The sequence below is a fragment of the Aythya ferina genome (genome assembly GCF_964211825.1).
Source record: "Aythya ferina genome assembly, chromosome: 18".
NCBI lineage: Eukaryota > Metazoa > Chordata > Aves > Anseriformes > Anatidae > Aythya > Aythya ferina.
This window is the reverse complement of record NC_140317.1, coordinates 564,419-580,490: the sequence shown is the minus strand read 5'-3', so window position 1 is coordinate 580,490 and position 16,072 is coordinate 564,419. Positions and strand designations below refer to the sequence as shown.

The window sequence follows — 16,072 nt, the reverse complement described above, 5'->3', positions numbered from 1 at the left end:
TGTCTTGTCCTGCAGAAAGAAGCTTGCTCAGCGGCTGCAGGATTCAGAGGAGCAGACTGAGGCTGTCAATTCAAAGTGTGCTTCACTGGAGAAGACAAAGCAGAGGCTGCAGGGGGAAGTGGATGACCTCATGATTGAAATGGAGAGGTTGAACGCAGCCCGTGCAGCATTTGATAAAAAGCAGAAGAATTTTGACAAGGTTCATTCAGAAAGCCTACCAGATACGAATATCATAAAAATCTGATAGGCCAGGCCAAATTCTGAAAGCATGAAAGTTCTGCACTCACAATAAGATAAATTATATTTTATCCAAAGCAAAACTGGGGGTAAGGAGCACCAAACAGGACATGTAGTAATAATAATGTCACCGTGTGAATAATCTAAGGTAACCACATCATATAATAACATAGATTTCTGATAGTTTTAAAAAGCATGACGTTTTCACAAGGGAGAATTGGAAGATCTGTATCAAGTCTTTGATCAAGTAGACTGAAAGTTTTCATATAAATTCTAACAAGCCCCTACTTTTGGCTGGTGCTAGTCTTCCAGCCTTTTATTCAGATTAGGCATAGCTTCAACCTCCTTAATCAGTTCCAACCTTCACTGCCTTTAATAACGTTACTAAAAGGCTCAACACTGTTTGCCCAAGTGATGTTGCATAGCCCTGTGTATGTGGTTGAAATGGGTAGATGAGCTAAAGATGGCCTGCAGGGTTGTGCAGAAGACAATAGGAGAAAATAGCACGATCTTTGTTGGTGAGCTGAGTGCAAGAGCACTGGGTCCTGAAATAATAAACAGGCTCACACAGCCTCATTCAGACTAACGACATTGTGTCCAAGTTGCTGTGAAACCAAACACCTACCTGTGAGCTTGGGGGCATACACTCCTATTGTCTGAAGAGGATAATATAAGTAGCTGCCCTTGAAACAGACAAAGTATGTATCCCAGTGAATGGATTGTCACAGGCAGTGAATGTGCAATGAAGAAGATTTTGTGACCCAACGACATGCCTCTGATGTTCTTGTTACATATATGTGCAGGGACAGGAGTGTTGAAGAACGGGCCATTCTTATGCTCTGATGGTTTCTGTCACTCCAGGTTGTGGCTGAGTGGAAGCAGAAGTACCAGGAGAGTCAGGCTGACCTGGAAGCTGCCCAGAAGGAGTCTTGCTCCCTTAGCACTGAGATATTCAGGATGAAGAATGCCTATGAAGAAATTCTTGACCAGGCAGAGACTGTCAGACGGGAGAATAAGAACCTCCAGCGTAAGTTCTCAGATCTCTGTCAGCTAGGATCCATCATGCTAAGATGCTTCTGTGTTTCTGGGGTACCAGAACTCTGCCTCTTCCCAAGCTTTTGTTTCTTATGCTTTTCCCACAAAACTCAGGTTAGGTGACTTTCCTTCCTGTTCAGCTCATCACAAGCTCACCTACAAGCACATGAGTACAGCTTATGATAATATCCTACTTCCTCATGGTTTCTAACACCATCATTATATTTCTCCTCCTTCACACCATCATAATCCCCTTGATGGAAAGGGAACACATTAACCGAACAGACAGAAATGTTGATGAAAACAGATACTCATGTTTTTCAGACCACTTCAGTCATTACCGTTAGAAAAGACCTGGTAGGCTGTTGTCTGCCTTCTGGTTGGAGCACCATGCAGATGTGGCACAACAGATTGGCATTTAATCAGCTAACTAATTGTGTAAAGGAATTCAATTCTGTTTTGTGAAGTTTAGTGATCCCTGGGGAGGGAGAATTTGGGAATGAATTTGGGATTTTGGGAATCAAACAGAACTGTCTCTGGAGATATGATATCACTATCCAGAGGTAACTGATACTACTCTCTGAGCTCCCTCCAGTTGGTCCCCCTCATTTTTAAACTTGTACATTGAACTGGAAATAGCAGGTAATCAGAAATAAATACTGCACATGAGACAGGATCTGTTATTTCCTCTCACTGCCATTTCGTAATACACCATTATCTCTTCTGTCACTCCCACTGTCAAACAGCAATTGCAGGTGCCATTGGCAACAAGATGAGCTATTTTCTGTGTATTTTCTGTGTTACAGAGGAAATTTCTGATCTTACTGAACAGATTGCTGAAGCTGGAAAAACTAATCATGGACTGGAGAAAGCAAAGAAGCAAACTGAACAAGAAAAATGTGACCTTCAGGCAGCACTAGAAGAAGCAGAGGCAAGTGTCCTCAATAAGGGGTCTTGTTTTGGGAGAGACCATAAATGGAGAAAGCAGAACAAATAACATAGACGCTGCCCCTCTCCTAATGTAGCATAGCTTGTTGTGCCACCTTGCACACACACACACACACACACACACACACACACACAAAATAAATCAGTCCCAGGCTAAAACTAAGCTCATTTTGCACCACCAGTTTGATTTTGCTCCTCTGAAAGGCTACAGAAAGGTCATTTGTTTCAAAACTCTGACGGTTTTTGTTCCCTAGTCAAAATACATTACATTACGCAGAGCCTATTCTAATTGTTTTTTGTAATTTTCAAGGATGGAGATTTCATAGTATTGCTGGACAACCTTTACCCTTGCTGCTTCATTCTTGTGGGGGAATATTTTTATGCTTAGTTCAGTCAGGACTTCCATAGTATCAACTTTTTACTCTTTTGTGATGTCCACTTCCATGAAGAGCTTCATTTCATTTTCGCAATAGCTCTCCTTAGATAGAATAAAATGGAATAAAAACAATTGACATCTCTGATCTTTAGATCACACTAGATGGGACACCAGTAGGAACAAGAGTTATAGTGGCCATGAGAATCCATCTGGTCCCATTTCTGTATCTAAATGTCAGCAGTCTAATCCTGAATTAGTCACCACAGGCTCTTTGTAGAAACAAGAAGAACTATGTATCTCTGGAGGGTCTATTCTAAAAAGGAATGCCAGGGCTACATCAAATGCTTAATCCTCTGGATGCGCTTATTTCTGTCCATTTGTTCTAAAGACCCAGCCTCAAACTCTAATTCCCAAACATTGTAAGCTAGATGATATGAATATCACAGGGAAACGGCTGTATGGAAGGGGGGAATGCTCACACAGTTGCTGGGGCTTCGCACCTTGGGAGGAACTACATGCAGAGTCTCTAAACAGAATTCAGCATTGAGACACAAATGACAGCAAGCTTCTTCTCAGTATGAGGCTTGGCTTTCCTGGAAATTTAATGTTTTCACATGTTTTGTTATCTCTGCAGTGTCAACATAGCTCTCGGTGCCCAGAATTTGTGGTATTGGAGTCACTGTTCTAAGAAATCTTATTATTAAGTTATTGATTACTATCCCACTAAGGTATAATAATTCCTGTGTATGGGAAAAGCAGTCTGCATTTGCAGAGTTAGGCCCTTTCTGAAGGTCCACAGTAATGCAAATACGTCTGTGTTACTGACTGTGAAGTGTCAAAATTCTGCGTGGGCGTTTCCTAGAATAGACACTACATAGACAAATAATATTGTTTCAACACTTTTAGGGTTCTTTAGAACACGAAGAAGTAAAAATCTTGCATGTTCAGCTGGAGCTGAACCAAGTGAAGTCAGATGTTGATAGAAGGAATGCAGAGAAAGATGAGGAAATTCAACAGCTGAAGAGGAATCACCAGATGGTATTAGATTCTATACAAACTGCGGTGGATGCTGAGATTAGAAGCAGAAATGATGCTTTGAGGCTGAGAAAGAAGATGGAGGGAGATCTAAATGACATGGAGATACAGCTGAGCCATGCCAACTGTCAGGTGGCAGAGACACGGAAGCACATCAAAGGCATGCAAGGGCAACTCCAGGTAGAGATCAGAAGGGCAGCTGTCCTATAAAGACTTTGACACTCTGCTTGCCTCTGAATCTCATGGTGCTTTCAATTTCAAAGGATTCCCAGCTCCATTTGGATGATGCTTTGAGAGAGAATAATGACCTGAAGGAGCAGCTTGCTATGGTAGAGCGTAGGAACAACCTGATGACAACAGAACTTGAGGAGATGAGAGCTGCCCTGGAGCAGACAGAGCGAGTCTGGAAAGTTTCTGAGCAGGAGCTGATAGATGCCAGTGAGCGAGTGCAGATTCTCCACTCTCAGGTATTTGGTATCTCCTTTGTAATAGGCATGTTGGTCTGGCATGAAATGGTATGGAAACGAGCTGTCTTTGGACTGTCCCAACAGAACACAAGCCTCCTCAACACCAAGAAGAGACTGGAAGCAGACATTACTTATTTACAGAATGAAGTTGAACAGATCATTCAGGAAGCCAGAAATGCAGAGGAGAAAGCAAAAAAAGCAATTATAGATGTGAGTTCTCCTGCTTCCCTTTCTTCCATTTTATACTACTCCAGTCACATTTATACTTTAGAAAGATAGCCATTAGGCGGGGGAGAATTGATTATTCAACTTAGGAACAGAAAATATCAGTGACACACAATCCCTCCTACTTGGGCCTTGCACAGCCTCTGCTCTACTGCTTGTCATGGAAGAACCATTCAGTCTAGGTCATGTACTCATGTTCTGTTACCAGTCTGTTTTGAAAAAGAACCGTGTCTCCTCTTTTTAATACCTACTTTGTGGGTACTCACTTTGACTTCCAGGGTAGATAGAAAGCAAAAAACAAATGATGGCAAAATTGAAATGGGAAGAATAGCCCAAACCAAGTCCTATTTAGATACAGCAGAAAACAGGAACTGAGACTAAAATCATATGTGCTTCTCTATGCAAGAGATACAGAAAATAAAAAGGGAGAATAGAAATGCTTTATTTAAACAAGGAAATTGTTCCACAGTATCAGAAGAAACAAATGTTAGAACTATCCAGAAATGGTGTATGAAGATGAAACAGAAAATTGTTACACTATTGCAACACATCATGACACGCTTGGGTCTGAAGTACTGTGTTTAGTTCTGGTTCCCCCTCAGCAGCCATGCTGCAGGTTCCCCTATAGCTTCTCTGTCCTTTTTATGAAACCGTGGTGATAGCTATTCAGGATTCTGAAGAGTTCAACAGGCACAAGCTTTTCATTGTTACTAGGAGACATTCAGAGCCATTTAATTGATAAACACTGCTAAGGAGTCTGACTCTGAAACTTAAGCACCAAACAACCAGATATTTAAAATCATTTAGTTTAGCAGAGATGCTTTTAAACTTTGGATCCTGAGTCATTTGGATGTTGTTGTTGTTGTTGTCATCAACCCTGCCCATACTCCAAGGCAGAGTACCTGTAGAAATACCAACAAATGGTGATCATTCTTATATGACAGACCCTTAGCACAGCCATAGACACTGACTGAGAATGTAGAGATCCAAACACCAATATGAAGCTGGTCATTGTTCATTGCTCCCAACGGGAGCACGGAACTGCTAGTGATGTGAAGATATAACTCTGTACTATAACCAGGCAGCCATGATGGCAGAAGAGCTGAAGAAGGAGCAGGACACCAGCGCTCACCTGGAGAGGATGAAGAAGAATCTGGAACAAATGGTGAAGGACCTGCAGCACCGTCTGGATGAGGCTGAGCAGCTGGCACTGAAGGGTGGAAAGAAGCAACTTCAGAAACTAGAGGCAAAGGTATGGGAGAAACTGGGGTACACAGTTTCAGGGTCCTGAGTTGATCTTTGGCTGCTGGAATCCCTTGGGAATGTTACAGTAGGGATTTCCAGCAGGTTTGATGAATTTGACATTGAATAGTCAAATGCTGCACTGCATGTAAGGAACTTGAGAACAATCTCATAAAACCTGAATAAGTGGGCAAAGATGGTGGCAGATGAACACCAGTGTAGGCATACTCCTAGGGAAAAATAATTTAAAACATACTTACATGGGGACAAGTTTGGAACTGGCAGTTACAGTAAGAAGAGATCTCAATCCATGACAGGTCTCAGAAACTGCTCAATGTGCAGTAGAAGCAAAAAGCCAAAAAAAAAAAAAAATAGTTAGCCTTTATTAGGAAGGGCACTGAGACCAGAGATAGAGAGAGAGCATTACTTGCCACTATATTATATGTACTACAGGTAGTTTGGTCTCTGCATCTCAAGAAGAACCCACCAGTTAGAGAACCTTCCAGGAAATGGCAGATGAGGGGGTGAAGCCTTATGATGAGGGACAAACCAGGCTAGGACTCTTCAGTTTGGAGTAGAGATGGATGAGAAGGATGTGATCAAAGTTTACAGAATCATGAAAGTAGTAAACTAGATGCATTCGTGATGGTTAGTCATCAAAATGCACAATATTAGAAGGACAAATCATACAGAGATCTTTGCCTGGAGGTCACATTAAAGCAGATACAAGAAAGTACTATACAGACTGGGCAGTGAAATTCTGGAAACTGCTGTCACAGAAGACTGTAGAGGCAGTGGTGGAAGGTTCAAAAAGGGATTAGGAATCAGCTGTTTATAAACAGACACTTAAGGGAACAGGCACAGATATGTCAACTGAAACTCCTAATCTAATGACAGTGAAAGCTAGACAAGTGTGAGGGAAGTAGACAGTGGCCAGGTTTCCATGCCATCCCTAGATAGCATCTGCTATTGCCACTCCCAGAGACAGAGCACTAGGCTAGATGGAACATTTGCCTGATCCACTTACTGCACTCAATCTATTCCTGTTACAAGATATAGCACAATTGACTGGGAGTTAGGTGCTTTTGGTCATGGAAGGAAATATCCACTGAAAAAATAAAACAATTGGTGTCCAAATTTGACTTGCATACACTGCAGAACAACCCTCCCTTCACTGTTTCAGTTTCCTCCTCCCTGACAGATTTAAGCCTGATTTTTGTTAAAGTTGCCCCAGCTACACACAGCAAAGTTCTTTGTATAAGTAACTGTGGCGTCACACACCATGTCACTACTAATGTAGCATGGTGAATGGGTTTTAGCTAGTCCAAGAAGGAGCTGCAGGAAGCTGCTCTGCACTGCCACTTGCTCTGCAGCCCTTAGTCTGCAAAACCCTGGATCCTACAATGATGTCAGCAGCCCTTCTTGACAGCTTGCTGTCTTTATCATGATACTCTGTTTCAGATTCATGAGCTAGAAAATGAGCTTGATATTGAGCAGAAACGAGGAATAGAGTCAGTGAAAGTTGCTCGCAAGTATGAACGAAGACTGAAGGAGCTCACTTACCAGGTATTTCAAATCCTCTGCTCTATTCTGTATCTTTCTTGTATTCTAAGTGCATCACGTTGGTCCATCTTTCCAGGATGACTTTATTTTCACTTCTCACAGTCTGAAGAGGATAAGAAAAATATTTCCCAGCTTCAGGAACTGGTGGACAAGCTGCAGTTAAAAGTGAAAGTATACAAGAAACAGGCTGAGGAAGCTGTGAGTGCAGGACTCTTTAAATCTTTGTGGGTTCTGGGTGGATATTTCTGAAAAGTCTGGTCTCCCAGGTTCATTAAAATAAGTGAATACTCAGTTTGATGGGACAGTGGTGGCCATTACCTTTGAATATTCCCTATATTTTAAAGAGTTTTGGCTTACAACAGAGCAGGCACAGCTGTAATTATCGTGGAGTTGTTACACTTTTGGAGTCACACCAGCCAGTTTTCCCAGTACTCATGTTCCTGTAAGTAGTACAAATGCACTGAGTTCTGGCACTGCAAGGATAGAGCTGTGAGGCTAACTGTACTAGGTTACATTACTATGGAGCAGGTGCAGGGTGTTAAGTGGAACAGGGTGATGACAGATTGTGTGCATGTCACTGATGGCACCATGATTTCAGGAAGCACAGGCAAACGCTAATCTCTGTCAATGCCGCAAGACCCAGCACAAGTTGGAAGAGGCTGAAGAACAAGCTGATATTGCTGAAATTCTAGTTAACAAACTGCGAGCCAAAAGCTGTGATATTGGAAGACAGGTAAGTTCAAGGGCTGCAGAGAAGGACCCTTTTTATTCACTAAGTGCCACAAAGATCTCTGCTCAAACACCTGGCAGCGGTCTTTTTCACACTTTTGCACTGGATTGTCATCATGAAGGAAGGACAGAGTTGGCACTTATTCAAAATCAGTGTTTTTTGAAAATCCTGTTGGTGCCTCCCAAGATACATGTATATATCACATATAATCTACTGTAAGAACCCAGGTCTTTCAGCAGAATTGGGAGATAATATTTCTTTGCCAGTAATATGGCATAACATGTGCAATAGCCACAGACCTGTAACAACCCCACAAATAATTCAATTACCCCCAATAACCTGCATATTTATTTATTTATTTAACATTTAGAAATCAGAAGAATGAGGTCCATGACCAGAGCTGCTGCAGGCTTCCTGACACTAGAGACTTCTATGCATATAACAAATATTCATTACCTGCTTCTAATCAGTAGGTATGCATGTAACTGCTGTTTGGCCTCTACATTCTTAGTCAACCCTAAGTAGATGTGAGAAATAAAAACAAACCTGCATGGCACACTGGTGACTGTAAGGGCTATCTCATTTGTAATGAGATTGAGTGTAAACGCTTACAGCAAGTAGGGCAGCAGTTACCCAAGTATGGATTACATCCGATGCAGGGAAAAGGATTCCCAAGGTAATGGGCACAGAAACCTCATTTGTCCTCCATGTTTTCAACTTTCATGCTTAGATAACAATTAAACAGAAGAACAGAAGAAAAAAGAAGGGGGGGAGGGGGGAGGAAGGAGGGAGGGAAGTCAGCAAACATCTCTCCATAAGGTTGGAACAATATCAGCATGTTATCAATCTGAATTTAGTAATATTTAAAGGGCAAGTAAACAGTGCTGGGGTGCTGGGTGCGCAGGGAGTCTACACTCTACCAACACGCATACACTAACATCGAACTTTCTAAATATACATATCATTGCTTTTACATATTAAACCCAAGTACGCCTATACATATGTACAATCAGAAAAGGTATCAATTGAAACATAAACATGGCAAAGTTTTAAAAGGCAAGTGTTTAACAAACAATCCTTTAATTCTATTACTATTAATGTCTATGACTGGGGGAGCATAGTTGGAGTTGGTAATCCTGGTTGAAGTGCTCCCATGTCTTCCATGACTTCATTAATTTCTCTCAGATCATATAGCAGTCTCAATTTTCCATTCCTTTTCTTGATTACAAACACTGGAGAATTCCAGGGCTAGTCATGGGAACAATATGTCTCGCTTCAAGTTGTTAAGCAACTCAGCCTTCAAGTCTTATGTATCCCATTCTTTCCGGATTGAAGGGAAACATATCCATCTCCTTTTCAAGGCCAATACGGCCTGGGTAAAAAGGCACATCCAGGTCACCAGGGGGCATAACAGCAAAGGCCTGTGATGGCAGTAGTGGCGGGGGGGGGGGGCAATGGTGTAGAAGGATGGGTGGATGAGCCCGCAGCTCCCTCACTATCCGGCAAACCCCACGTATCTGACTGTGGTCCCACATGGCTCTGTAAGGCCTCAGAGACTGCTCGCCAGGTGCCGAGCAATCCCACTGCAACCTTGTCATTTTTAGTAGCAGAGTCCCACACCTTGACCTCAATTTGGTCCCATGTTTCACAATCATAAACTGTCTGATTGTTAATGTTATAAGTTAGACCACACAATTTACTGGTCTATTGAAATTATTTTATTAATCAAGTAAGCAGACACAAGCAAAACAGCTCTGGGAGGCTGGGGAGTCTCCGCTCCACCATGGCACGCAACTTCCCCTTTCCAGTGTCGCTGTTTTATAGCATTGAAGTTCCGGCTTGTCGAGACTTGTCGAGACCTGTTGGCTTGTCGAGACCTGTCCTGAGATTGCACAGTCTGTTGTTGGGGGTCGTTATTCTTCCTCCGGTGATCATGCGTTGTGCTTGTGTTCAGGTGGGGGCAAAACAGGATGTCTTGCTTTGTCCCCATGTTTCAATGCCGTGTTTTGTGAAACCTTATCTCCTCAGTAGATTCTTTAAATTCTCAAGGACAATGAACAAACCCCTACTAATTTATCACAGTTAATAAAGGGAATAAGCTGTAAGGTTACCATGACAGTCTTTGTTTCTAAGGACATATGATTCTCCATAATGCGTAACTGCTTACCACCAAGGGGCAGTTGTGTGCGCAGGTTCGCTTCTCTCAGCTTGAGCTTCTTTCCAGCTCCGGTGCGCCTATGTTGCGAGGACATTTGTTGTCGACGGAAGGAAGACACAGACGCTCAATATGAGTGATCAGTGAACTTCGATTTATTGGATAGCTCAGTCGTCTTTTATCTAATTCAATATAATTAGCTCATACATATTGCAAAAGCTAAGCTCATGATTGGTTAGTGCATTTCTCTATTCTATCAGCTAGTTTCCCACCAAAATAACACAGTTAGTACTTTCCCAGCATACCAACAGATATCATGTTCTTGTACCTGAAACCTCCCTGAAACCTCCCTAAAACCTCCCAGAAACCTCCCAGATTTTACGTACTTTCTCAGACTCATATGAGCTGCGTTCGATACTTTGTTAGCTCGCGACCTCCTAGTTGCTCAACATTCACATGACCTACTTCACTTAACCATTCCTCCACAATTCCCCCGTTTTTATTTTGGGCTATAAACACCTTCTCTGTGAGTTGTTCTAGTTTCCTAGATAAGCAGCTAAAGACTACCCGCGCAGCAATTATAATCAATACAATTATAAGCAAAAAGCGAAGTCCCTCTTTGATTAAGTTAAAAACCCATCCCCCTACGTTTCCAAAGACAGATTTAAGCCAATCATCAAACCAATTATTCTGTATCGTAATTTTTTGTGTATGATCCATTAACCATTTTAATTGATTGTGAATTGATTGCCCATGATCAGAGAGATTAAAGCAACACATTCCTTCTACATCTTCACACCCATGTCCTTGAGCTAATAACAAGAAATCAATAGCGGCCCTATTTTGTAATACAGCATGTCTTATGCTCTCCATATCTTGCGACATTTCAGAAAGAACTTGTGTTGTTACATTTGATTGTTTAACAGCCCAACAAGCAAGCTTATTAATGTTAGTCAAAGCATGTGCAGTTCCCACACCAGGTACCAAAGAAGCAAAGAACCTTTCTGCTGGACCCCACAATTCTACACCATCATTACAGTCAGAACCCAAAGTTTTTAATTCTCGTTTAATTCTTCTGCTCCCTGTCGAGTTCTGCCACGAGTGCAAATCTGGAGCGAAAAGTGTAAGTCGTCCTAGGTAACACGGACCCCCAAAAGCACTAGCTGGTATTCCTTGCCATGCACGGTCCCCACAGATTAAAAACATGCCAGGTGGCAAAGCTTTGGCCTGACTTTGAAACCAGATTGAATTGGTATCACCTATTCCATACGCCCCAAATGGTACACTAATATTCCCGGTGTTGTTCCATCCACAGTAATGTCCTATGATTTCAGCCTGTACTATGGCAATAAATGAGCTCTCACTAACACAGTACACAGCACACTCACACCCAGAGCACACTTGCACACCCAGAGCACACTTGCACACTCAGAGGCCTCTTGCACATCTCACTCTCAATCATACCACAACCTCAATCATACCACAAGAATATAATTTAGAATGATAAGCAAACAAACAAGTATTGCCTCTCATTGTGTTCCTCCTGAAGTGACTTGCAACACTTTGTTTTAAAACCTTACCCTTACACAAATACTTTCAACACAAAATACCTGGACATTTAAGAATAACACATACAATTATTAACACTCCAGTTAGTATCCCTTTTTCATTGCAAGGTAAACCTCTTATAAAAAGAATGCCAGAGAGAAGCAGCACAGCCGCCGCTGCTTCCATGGTTACGTCAGACAGGCTGCAGGGTCCTGATGTCCGTCCCTCTGCTCTGTGCCGACTCGCCACACGGTGAGGGTCGGCTGCCGTTCGATTCCGCGGAACTCCGAGTGCAGCGCTGCTCGTGGCGGTGACTGAGGGGGGGGGAGGCTCCCATTGCCCCGTAGCCCCCTGAGGCAGCGTTATCGTTCTCACTGAAGGCGGCAGTGGGCTCCAGCACTTCCCGGCAATCCCAGTCGCTCTGTAGCGGTAGCAGCAACTCTCTGCTCAGCCTGATGTATAACTAAGGCGTTAGTGACTGCTCTCCAAGGCTTCAATAATTTTTTAGCAGTCTTATTTTCATCAAACAATTTGTCCCCAAATTTACGCCACTCTGTTTGTTCAAAAACTGTATCAGGATTGATAAAACAACCCTTAGCTACCCCATATGCTAATAATCCTGGTAAATTCTTTTTGCAGTCTATAAGCTGCATGCTCTGCTTTTCTAAAAAGCATTTGAGCAAATCATACGCCGCTTGTCTCTCCATACCTTTATATACGTCGGTACCGTTGCAGCCTTTGCAAAGACCTCGGCGACGCTTTCCGGCGGGACCCTCTATAGGCTCATCCCGGGTGCGAGGACTCCCTTTCCGAGCTGCGGGTGTGGGGATTCCAGGTTTCTTGTCCATTCACCTTTCAGACCTCGGATGCAGGGATTCAGCAATTTATAATCCTTTTCACCTCCTGAGCTGCGTTGCAGGACCGGTCCTCGTATTCCGTCCAACCGTGGCTCGCAGGTACAATTCCAGCGCAGGTTCAACTCCAGCGAAGTCCCTGTTCCTGTATTGCATGTCCCTGTTCCCGTTCAGATTAGTCCCTGTTCGGGCGCCATTTGTTGCGAGGACATTTGTTGTCGACGGAAGGAAGACACAGACGCTCAATATGAGTGATCAGTGAACTTCGATTTATTGGATAGCTCAGTCGTCTTTTATCTAATTCAATATAATTAGCTCATACATATTGCAAAAGCTAAGCTCATGATTGGTTAGTGCATTTCTCTATTCTATCAGCTAGTTTCCCACCAAAATAACACAGTACTTTCCCAGCATACCAACAGATATCATGTTCTTGTACCTGAAACCTCCCTGAAACCTCCCTAAAACCTCCCAGAAACCTCCCAGATTTTACGTACTTTCTCAGACTCATATGAGCTGCGTTCGATACTTTGTTAGCTCGCGACCTCCTAGTTGCTCAACATTCACATGACCTACTTCACTTAACCATTCCTCCACACGCCTATTTCCAGCGACTTTCTATACAAGCTTCTTTGAGTGGTTTGCTGAGTTTGGCTGAACTTATCTTATTTAGGGGATCAATGTTCCTGTCCTGGTCCCTGTCCTATTAGCCTGTCCCTATCCTGACGTGCGGAAAACTCCACAACCATAGGGTTGTAAAGTAGGTATACTTTATTGTGGTGCACCGGGCACACTGGGAATAGCTTCCCTCAAAAAGGTGCACGCCTGCCTGGTCATCTCTCACAACTTTATACATGAATACTGTTACATATTACATGAGCTGTAATGCATATTCATTATTTCCCCCGAAAAGGCAGACCTCTTCCAAGTACTCATTTCTATACTCCCCGCCCTTAGCTCCTCCTGGTTGCGCCTGCGCAATGTAGCCTGGTGGTTGTGGGCAGGGGTCTTTCAGGATGAAGGCAACAAGGAAGAGGAGGTTAAACTTTTTACCTTTCTGGACGTTGACCTTCTGTTGGACAGTATTTAGAAGTTTTTTGTTTATCTTTGCCTTGTTTCCTGCCAACAAGTTGTTCATTCTTCCCTAATGAGTTGTTCGTCCTTCCCTAATCCATTGGTCTTGAACGATATCTTCCTTTTTACATATGCTTCTCATAAGGTTCTCATCTACATCCCAGATAATTAGGATATTTTACCATATATGTAGCTAAATATTAATTCAGATAAGTTTTAGCATCTTCCCCATCTCAATTCGTTCCTTTTTTTTCTACTTCTTTATTGATGACATAACTTCATTATATTGTGTTGCCTTTTCATCTTGAGGACAGGTTCCCCTCTCATACCTTTTGCCCCGCAGCAGTCCTTTTCAAAGCAACTTCTCATTGGTCAAACAACTTTGCCCAGCAACTAGCAAACACCCAGCAACTTCCATGCCTTAACAGCTGGAGAACAGCAACCTGAGACTGCATGGAGTCTCCTGAATCATCCTTCTTTGTTCCCTCTAAACTCTACATTCCTGATGGCCTCATCGTTAAGAGTCTGATGTTATCATCAACCATGGGGCTTGTTGACCCCCATGGCAACACTCCTACATCTCCCCCTTCTTTATTAATATCAACTATCTTCTTGGCACAAATTATAACTCCATATATCACAAGCACTTATGAACTGCTCCATTCTTCTGTCTGCCTTAGCAGTCCCTGACACAGTCCTGTAGGAAAGGGTAGAGCCTCTGCTCCATTACAGTGCATGTGTGAGGATCTGCGGTGTCTAAGGGATGTGTGGCGATTTGCTGCATACGCTGTTTCCTGTGGTGTAGAGACCTACTTGTGGGAAGAAAGGGAAAATAAGGCGGTCTGCTCCATGCTGCCTGCGTGGGGCAGGAAGGCCGTGCCGTGAGCGTCCAAGGAGGGAGGGAAGGGGGGCTACGCCGCACGGAGCGCCGTGGGGGTAGGAAGCCGCATGGCTGGCGCAGCTTCCACGAGAACCCCGCCGAGCCCACCCACCCAGACCGCGGAGCGGGGTAGCCCGGCGCCAGCGCTCTCCCGCAGCGCTGGGAAGCCCCGGCGCGCCGTGGGGCCGCAGCAGGAGCTCCCAGGAGGCCAGGGTCGGGGGGGCCGTGCCGCCGCCCGGTCGCGGAAACCCAGCCTGCGGGGGCTGGCGGCGCCTGCAGAGGGCGCTTCCTCGCCGCGCCGGGGCCGGTGGCGGGTGGGGGCCGTCCCACCCTGTTCGCTGCTGACGGAGGCCTTGCGGCAGGGAACGTTCCTTCTCTTTCCGCCCTTAGGGGGAGAAGTGCTTTCACCGTACGCAGTGTCGCAGCTCCTCAGCCCTGGTTTCTCTTCCAAAGACGAGCAAGCTCGTGTGTCCCGAGGTGCAGGCCCAGAGCCTGAGGGGCGTCACCCACTGAACTCTAGTCGGAGTCTCCATGTTCAAGGTTTAGAAACATCAGCCAGAAACCTCTTCCCAGGGTGGTGCTGGAGCAGGGCCACATCTGAGTTCTCAGCCTGACCTAGGAGCCTTCCGAAGTAGCCCCGTCCCTTGCCACGGTCTTGGTTTCCCTCCACCAATTTCAGGCTTCTGTAACATGGTGGGATTGTACTCTCACCTCAAAGTGCCACTCTGATACACTGTGTTTTGGCACCCTCTGTGGTGAGTACGGTCCACACATTGAAAAAGAAAGGGCCGTTCCAGGCCTCCATTGCCCAGGTCTTTATCAAGCTGCTTGTCATTTTCTAAGGATCAGACCTAAGTGAAAAATAAAAATTAAAATTAAAAAAAAAAAAAAAAAAAGGATCATTTAATAGAATTATATAATTTCTCAAAAGCAAAGATAAGGGGCCAATTAATTGGCTGTAGCTTCAAATTTTTCATTTTAAAACGTCTCTGTGTTTCATGTCAATAGGAGCCATGTGGGGTAATCATGTTCAGCCAGGTGGTTCTGAGTGTCAGTGGCTCTGATCATTATTTTGTTTCATTTTTGTATTTGGACACAGGTGCCATCAATGTACATCAGCTGGTCACACCTGTCAGGTTTCCTGCCTCCCCTCATTTACATTCAGTACTTAGTGGCACACTATTCTTATCTCCTTTATCTCATTCCTTATTCCTTCCATCTCATTCCTTTCTCATTTGGAGAATTCAAAAATTGTTTTGGGAAACAATTGTGGCAGTTGTTCTTGTATGTTGTGTTCAGTTTGGGCTTCTGTCATCCTTCCGTGTTTTGTACCCTGTCATCACTGCTGGCTGTAACCCATTTGCCTCCTGACTGGTCATCATCCTACTTGTATTCAGGGTTCTTTGTGCCAGTCATAGCTCTCTGGTGTTTTGTCTACTAATGCCCCATCACATGATGGTCTGTGATCACTGCCTGTCAAGCTGGTCAAAATCATCTTATTGTTTCTCTTCTTTTGCTCCATGGCTACCTGCTGTGATTGGCTCTAGCTTGTACGTTCCTCAGCATGGCATTTTCAATTGTTAGAGATATGTATGGTTAGCAACGTCACAAACACAGCAGTCTGACTTGAATTGTCATTGTGTCCAACCCCCTCTAAACTGGCAAGTCCTGCCCACACTCACATGACATGATACGGTTTTCAT

The 16,072-nt window shown here is 43.8% G+C and overlaps 1 protein-coding gene across 1 annotated transcript in view; it reads left to right on the top strand.

Moving 5' to 3' along the window:
* LOC311421057 (myosin-4-like) overlaps nt 1–9,269 on the top strand; it is a gene marked incomplete at its 3' end in the record, with an annotated part of 41,190 nt that extends 31,921 nt beyond the window's left edge. Inside the window, exons 31-42 of the mRNA XM_084492583.1 lie at nt 16–199; nt 1,099–1,264; nt 2,079–2,203; nt 3,503–3,811; nt 3,895–4,098; nt 4,183–4,308; nt 5,405–5,575; nt 7,027–7,131; nt 7,231–7,326; nt 7,727–8,050; nt 8,473–8,534; nt 9,194–9,269. Coding sequence (XP_084348709.1) covers nt 16–199; nt 1,099–1,264; nt 2,079–2,203; nt 3,503–3,811; nt 3,895–4,098; nt 4,183–4,308; nt 5,405–5,575; nt 7,027–7,131; nt 7,231–7,326; nt 7,727–8,050; nt 8,473–8,534; nt 9,194–9,269 — 1,948 coding nt within the window. The remainder of the gene's footprint in view (nt 1–15; nt 200–1,098; nt 1,265–2,078; nt 2,204–3,502; nt 3,812–3,894; nt 4,099–4,182; nt 4,309–5,404; nt 5,576–7,026; nt 7,132–7,230; nt 7,327–7,726; nt 8,051–8,472; nt 8,535–9,193) is intronic.
* Nucleotides 9,270–16,072: the final 6,803 nt, after the last annotated feature.